The sequence below is a fragment of the Helianthus annuus genome, chromosome 17 (genome assembly GCF_002127325.2).
Source record: "Helianthus annuus cultivar XRQ/B chromosome 17, HanXRQr2.0-SUNRISE, whole genome shotgun sequence".
NCBI classification, from domain to species: domain Eukaryota; kingdom Viridiplantae; phylum Streptophyta; class Magnoliopsida; order Asterales; family Asteraceae; genus Helianthus; species Helianthus annuus.
The window spans coordinates 121,475,459-121,483,375 of NC_035449.2; the positions used below are offsets into that span (position 1 = coordinate 121,475,459).

Genomic DNA, 7,917 nt, shown 5'->3' on the forward strand with positions numbered 1-7,917 from the left:
AACTTTCTTAAAATCCTTGTGTCCCCGGCAGCGGCGCCAAAAACTTGATGTGCGTGAAGTGTAATATTATTTTGATGAGTATTTAAGCCCTTTTTACACTTTTAGCCAAGTTTTAAATTTATAAAACACGATATTCACTAACACTAAACACACATATGGGCAAGTGCACCCATCGTGGACGTAGTATAGTGTTGGTAAGATACCGAGGTCGTCCAAGGACACAAGAGCTTTTAATACCGGTTTATCCTCAACGTCTAAACAAATCAAAAGGTTAGAAAAATGTTTTAAACTAAGAAAAATAAAAACTAACTAAATGCTGAAAATAAAAATAAAATAAAAACAGATAGACAAGATGAATCACTTGGATCCGACACGTGTATTAGTATAACCTTTGATTATTTTCGCACTTTTGCACTTGTTTAAGAGATTATCTTAATTATTGTAGTAGGCCCCTCTTTTGAAGGCGACGTTACCCTCAACCCAGTAGTTTGAGTCAGCAAGGATACAATCCTAAAGGGTCGGATTATTGAAAGATAATGAATTAAGTTATTAATGCAAATTATGGTAGGCCCCGCTTTTGGCGGTGACGTTACCCTCGGCTAAGTAGTCTGAGTCAGCAGGGATACAGTCCTAAATAGCCGGGTTATAGTATTAATAGTAGTTAACTTATGAGGGGGTCAAAGAGTTTGGATCCCCGCCATCCAATACCTATGGGCATTGAAGGAGATCCTACTAAATTTGACCCAGGTCCCAAGCAGGACCTCTAAACGCTGAACAAGGGCAAGACCTTTACCAAACCGTTCCCTTAACCCCCGACCAGGTAGCCAACATACCTCCATATAGACCGTGGAGATATGAATGGTGAAAATCTTTTATTTTATATAGACAGTAAAATAATGCCAAGACACCACGGACAAACGATAAGGAAAGATCACCTTCAACATAAGTAACTAGTTATTAAAGTCATTAATACAAAACCAAATAAAAAGTGCAAAAGATTAAAAATAAAAAGTATTATACTAAACACTTGTCTTCACCAAGTGATGTAAGAGACTTAGGCAAACATGGCCTTGATTTTCAAGAACTCTTACGATCAATCTTGGATCCCGAGACGACTCACACACTCTACGATGGACAATGGATGATGGTGGTGGATGATGGTGTTATGGTGGTGGTGGGTGGTGGATGAAGTGTGAGAGAGGTGGTGTGCCAAGGGATGAGAGAGAATGAAGCCAAGCTCCTCTATTTATAGGCTGAACAGAAGGCTGGACACGGCCCCGTGTCCGCTGGACACGGCCCCTTGCCCGTCTGACATTCTCTCACTTCATTAATTGTAATTGCGAATTACAATTAATGCGCCTGCTGTACTTTCACCACGCCCCCGTGCTCGCTGGACACGGCCCCGTGGTGGGCAATGGAAGCTTCTACTGGTTTGTCTTTTCTGCTGCTTCCTGGGCACGCCCCCGTGTTCGCTGGACACGGGGCGTGTTCAGACTCTGTTTCTTCTCCTTTGCCTTGGGAGGTGCCGTTGAGGGTCCGGGCAGTCCACTTTTGTTCCTTTTCTTGTATTTATGGTAGAATTAGCTGTCTTTTTGCTTCTTTTGCGATTTTGAGCTCATTTCATCCTGAAAATACAAAAGGAAGACAAAAGCACTCTTTTTCCAACATTAGTACTTAAAAAGGGTTAGTTTTATGCCTTAATTGATGTGATTTATATGTTGCATTTTACACACATCAAGAATCAGTAGTTTGCTTGGGAAGCAAAGTAAGATAGTAGTAGTAGTGAGAGAGTTGTGAAGAGATACCTCAAACCTGGGTTGGGGTTGGTATTTATAGCCGAGGAGTGAAGGAGGATGATGATGGATGGACTGACGACGTGCTGCACCTTTGCAGGTGTGTCAGGCTTGTCGGTTGTGGAGGTTACGCCACGTCAGTCCATTGCTTACGTAGCTCTGACAGGTAACTGCCATTGGTGCTACTTGTACTGTGGTGTCAGTCCCACTTGTTGAGTGCATAGGATGCGGTGCAAGCCGCATCGCTACATGCGGTAACGTCTGAAGTTACCGCGTCTCCTACTTGTGACCAAGGAATACGCGAGATGCGGTGCTAGCCGCATCGTCGTCCGCGGAGACTATTTGCCTGCATCCCTTGTCGTGACGAAAATGCCCATATGGTGCGGTGCCAGCCGCACCGTTATGTTCATCTTTCTCTATGCCTAAGGTAAGGCTTTCTTGTATTGATAGAAGTGTTCACTGGATGCGGTGCGAGGCCGCATCGCTGTGAATACTTTCGTTTTCATACACCAGATGTGATGCTATGTCGCATCACTCTACCGTTCTCATGTTCCATGTAAGTTCTCCTTCGTTACTAGGCAGATTGGATTCAACCCTTGTGCCGACGCGTTCTCGCATGGGCACAAGTAGGTTGTTAGCTAGTGGGGGTTTTGATAAGGGTAATGGTCACTCGCGGTCGATGCTGACGCGAGATTTGGGACCATACCCCTTCAGGTTCCACGCATTTTGGTTCTTGTTGAGAAATATTGTGTGAAATGGGTAGTTTGAGATTATATAAAAATTGAAGATAAAAGATTGTATAGAATGGTGTGGTTTTGTTAAAAATTGTGGGATATATATAGTGTTAAAGTAAAAATTAAAAGTTTTTTTTAAATATTAACATTTTTCAACAAATAGTTTTTTGAAAGGCCCCACAAAAAGAGCCGTTAGCACTCGCTAATAGGCCAACGATCGATTTATGCCCCTCCATGCGCCTAAGAAATGGGGGGATGGGCGCTATGATGGCTGATTTGGCGAGGGCGTTGAGCCACACCACCTGGTCTAAGCGTATCTCTAATTTGTTGATAACCTGATTGTAGCAAACCATTTTTTCATATATACTTGTAGACTTCACTATTTATAACATATTATAGTATTTTTACTTTTAATATTTTATCAATTTGTGACTACAGAGTGAATTGATGAATATATTTGATATTATATCCGTATTTCTTAGAGTGACTACAACTATTAGGTAACAACTACAATATGATGTGCCTATGATGACCAACCTATGGTCATAACTAATGAATCTCGACAATTGAATTACGACTAAAAGTTGGATCACTCATATAGTAATTGAGTGAAATACAACTAACATATAAACAATTGATTTTTATACATTTTATGTCCTCACTGATTATATAATTAAGGCGCATATAAGATTACTTTTAAGCGTAGATATCAATTTATCGTCACTAAACCACAATTACACAAAACATTGAACCATGGATGGGACCAGTACTACTACATTACTGAACCGGTACTGTACTATGTAGTGCTGATGCTGACTTTTAACTAAAACCAAAGCCTACCATACTGTATTTGTTCGGTCAACATCAGTTTGGTACACTACCGTTAAAAGTGTTGAGCCGGTACCATACAACATAGTACCTATACCAAACTTGAGGTAAATTCAAAACTGAATATCGTATCGTGTATGTTTGATGTATAAAATCTATAAATTTACTACATTGAACTAATTTTTTTATAAAATATATAGAATCCACAACTTACTTTTTTTATATAATCCACAACTTACTTTTTTTATATAAATTTACTACTTTTTATCAGGTAATTGTGGATATCTATCTAGTGGTTCTAACTTCTAACCCTAATTTACCTCTCACAGTAACTTTTCATTTTTACATCGATGGCCGAAAACCACCAGCCACCGCTTCTCACCGTCGTTCTCACCGGCACTCTCTCCGATCCTCACGAAAATTCAAACACCAACTTACCACCACAAACCGCGCAATCACCACTGGAACAACCACCACATTCCGAAACTCTAGATTTCTCAACAACACCTCAATCGCCACTCGATCATCACGGCGTTCAAATTCCACAAAAATCGCACAAACAGGAACACACTCTCACGCTTCCGGATGCATTCACTCAACAATCGCACCAAAAACACGGTCAAAACTCAGGTATAACACTTAGTAACGACACCGAAACCCTAATTTCACCGTCGAACCGCAATCGTCGTCGTAACTTTTGGAAAAAAAGCGGGAAACGTAAAAGTTATGGTAATAGGTGGTTACTGGTGAAAATACGTAACCTAACTGAGGTATTTAGCCCTATACCTTTTGTGCCGAAAGCATTAAATCTGAGTAAGCATGAAGATGTTTTGAAGCGGTTAAGATTGTATGATTTTAGTAAAGTTGAGTTAGATAGTAGTATTAGAAAAGATCTGCTTGTTCAGTTGATAGTTAGTTATGACCGTAAGAAGCGATGCGGTTATGTGAATGGAAAGAGAATTAATGTGAATCGGGCCGATTTAGCTAGGGCTTTAGAGTTGCCAGTTATTAAACAGGATAAGGGAGGAAGTAAGGCGGATGTGGATTCGGAGGTGTTTTCGGTTGAGGAGATAGGGTTTATCGAGGATTTTGTGTTTAATTGGGTGCTTTTACATGAGGAGTCGTGGATTATGCCGGTGGAGTTGGTGAATTGGACTAGGTGTATTAGGGATGGGCATCCTGAGAAGCTGGATTCGGCTAGTTTGATTTGGTATAAGGTTGAGAAAGAGTTGACTCAAGGGGAGAAACTTGGTGACTGCTATTATGCGTCGCATTTGCAGCGGTTGATAAGGTCGCAACATGGTGAGGTTTTTATGGTAGATGGTGGTGGTGGTGATGAGGGTGAAGAAAATGTGAAAGTGGATGAAGAACACGAAAAGAAAGATGATTGTGAAGAGAAAGATGAACATGAAGAGAAAGAAGAACAAGAAGAGAAAGTATTTGTGGTTCAAGAAGAAGATGTTGAGTTGACTTTAGGGCTAGATGTTGAGAAAATAGTAAATCAAGATGTTCGAGAACATGATCAAACGATGGTGGATGCTGACGAATGCAAGGAGGGGGTGGAAGTGGAGATGGAGAAGATGGATGGACAGGTGAATCTGAAGAACAACTTGGGTCAACAAACCTTGCAGCGCTGTCAAAGTAGTGACATGAATGATTATGAAGAAACTAAGGTTGAAAAAGTAGTAGATGAGCAGATTCAACAAGTGGATGAGATGGAGGAACAGGTGAATTGGAAGAACGATTTGGGTGAACGTATCTTGCAGCCCTGTCAAAGTAGGGATTTGAATAGTTATGAAGAAGTTAGGGTTGAAGAAGCTGTAGATGAACAGGTTGAACAACTGGAGGATGAAGATGATGAAGAAGAAGAAGAAGAAGAAGAAGGTGGCGGTGATGATGGTGAAGGGTTTGTTGAAGGTTTTAACTTGGAGGCGAATGATGATTCGGTGGATAGGGACGGATTGACTGATCATATTCCTTACAGTTCTCATGGGATTTCTGCCATTAATCTATTTGGATCAAGAGACGATTCGTTTATGTCTCACGGTGGTCCATCTTTCTTTGATAATCGTGGGAAAAGAGTGATGGAGCCTGAAGAAAATATGCACCATCTTGATGGGAACAGTAAAAGGTTGAAAGCTGATGAAATGTGGGATGATCAAGAACAAACTGATTTTGATTCTTGCATGGTTCAAGCACAGCAGTGGATGGAAAAAGCTATGATGATTATCAATTCATCAGAAGAATTTTATGCTAACTCTAAATATCAGCAAGATTTAGCAATGAATGAGCTGCGAGATCGTCATCAGGCTATGGAAATGACTATAAAATCGAAGGATGAAGAGTTGGTAAAAGTGAATTATGAGGTGTTTCGCCTTGAGCGTGAGCTTTATCTGATGGGGGATCTTGTAACAGGGTATAGAAAGGCTTTGAATGATACCCGGATTAAATTTTCTGAGTACAGAAAACGTGTTGCTCTTCAAGAAGAACCACTTTTTAAGGATGCTGGCCCTGGCGGTGTGGTTTTGAGTACCCGAGAACTAGAGAAACAACGGTTAAAACAAAAAGAGACTCAGAAGCCTCGGGGTGAGCTGGAATTATCAACCGGGCCTGAAAAGAATCAGAAGTCACTGGATAAACAGGAATCATCACAAAAGCCTGTTGAGAATCAGAAGTCTCATGATGAAGTTCCCGACAATGATGCAAGCATGGAGGTATGAACAAACCCCTATATAAAAGTTGACTGGTATTGTTATTAATTATTGGTTATCTTTAGTTTAGTTGGTATTTGCTATATTATACATGATTAATTTATGTTGCTCTTGGAACATTAATTAAACCTGATTAAATGACGAAACAGTTGAATAAAATATTATTAAGTGATTCTAGTTGAACATCAGATGTGGCAGGTTGGGTTTAAATGGGCCGGATTTTGGGCTCATTTTTAGCATGGGTTGATATGGGCCGGGCTCTGTCAATGTTGACCCGCTAACACTTCTTTTTCAAAAAGTATTGTATTAATTTTGCTGATATGATAAGGACAATTTATTACAGTATAGGTCCGAACTACTGATGAATTTCAAGCAAACAACTTCCAAATCGACCCATCAAAAAGCAAATTGGGTAACAACCTCAAATGCTAGAATCCTAATTAAGCTACAATTATTATTGTTACCTGTGTTGTAATTCTTTGACTTTACACACAGTCCTTAAAACTTAACAGTTTATTTTTTCTTCTTTCTATTTAGTTTTTTCGATCTTCACTTCTTCACACACTGTATTTATAATTGAAACTAATTGTCTAAAGGCACTCCTTCTGAGCCGTTTAAATCACATATTTAAGTATGGGTATGAAATATGCAATATTTGTTAAGTGTTTAAGTTGGTGAATCATGAATGTATATATATTAGTGTGTTATGTGTTTGAAACATGGTTTATAAACAAATGCACCTCGAGTACATGATGCGTATAGTATGCCTTCTGTTGTCAAAGAGCACCTGACTCTTTTAAAACACAATGTATTTGAGAAAGAGTACTTAAATACAAGATTCCAATCCAAACACGATTCAATAATTTTGACAGTTAATGCCTCATCTGTTAAGATATTGGAAACAGAGTTCAATCATTTTAACAGTTAATGCTTCATCTTTCACAGGAAAAGGAGGCAGCGAAGAACATTGATGGATTCGTGCGGCCCCGGTCTCTGTTGTGTATGGAAGACGTATAATGCTTTTGTTTTGCCATTATTGGGGTGAAGAATATTGATGATTGTAGTATTGTGCATGAAATATGATAGTTTTTATTAGTATACCCAGCTTTTGTCCCCACCCTTACTGGGAAGATAGTTAAACATATTATTTTATGGTAGCAAGGTTTATATTAATCTTATCCTTATGCATATTATTGATGTAGCCATTGTCAACTAGTGCTAACTCTCATGGTTGATTTTATGGGTGTCAAACGTGTCGGCTATTAGTTTTGATCGTGGCCATTTTGGTGCAGTTTTATTGGTAATTACCCAGTTGATTTACAATGGGTTATGCTATACGTACCCCTCCCATTATTATTGAATGGACCCCTTGCCAAATCAGTTATATAGGTCGCATGAAATGACAACCTTTACTTGTATGAGCTATATAAAAGGACGACACTCTCGTATGTTATTATACGGGTCGTATGCTACATCTTGTATGGGTTGTATAGGTTTATGAAAAGTTAGTCAAACCTATAAATGGGGAGTAAGACCATGTGTTATACCTTTGCTGCAAACTTGTAGGTTTCTACATGGCACCGCCCCACCAAGTGGCACCGCTAGATGGCCTCTCCGTGGGGTGAAGGCGTAACTCAGGGATGAAGACAGAAGTAAAAAAGGCATTTGCGTGATGAAGACAAAGAAGTAACAAAGGCATTTGCGTGTGGCACCTGCTGGAGTGCAGGAACACAAAGTCGCACCTTCGGAACTAGTATGGTGTGGGTCTGTGGGATTACCATAATATAAATGCCTTAGAGAAACAAACTCTTTTTCTATATCATTTTTTTTAATTAATCTTTGCTTTTGTTA

The 7,917-nt window shown here is 39.6% G+C and overlaps 1 protein-coding gene across 1 annotated transcript; it reads left to right on the top strand.

Moving 5' to 3' along the window:
• Positions 1-3,642: 3,642 nt before the first annotated feature.
• LOC110922830 lies at positions 3,643-7,304 on the top strand. The gene is made up of 2 exons (XM_022167030.2): positions 3,643-6,069; positions 7,012-7,304. Exons 1-2 carry the CDS (start codon positions 3,706-3,708, stop codon positions 7,081-7,083), a joined length of 2,436 nt encoding a protein of 811 aa, XP_022022722.1. The 5' UTR covers positions 3,643-3,705; the 3' UTR covers positions 7,084-7,304.
• Positions 7,305-7,917: the final 613 nt, after the last annotated feature.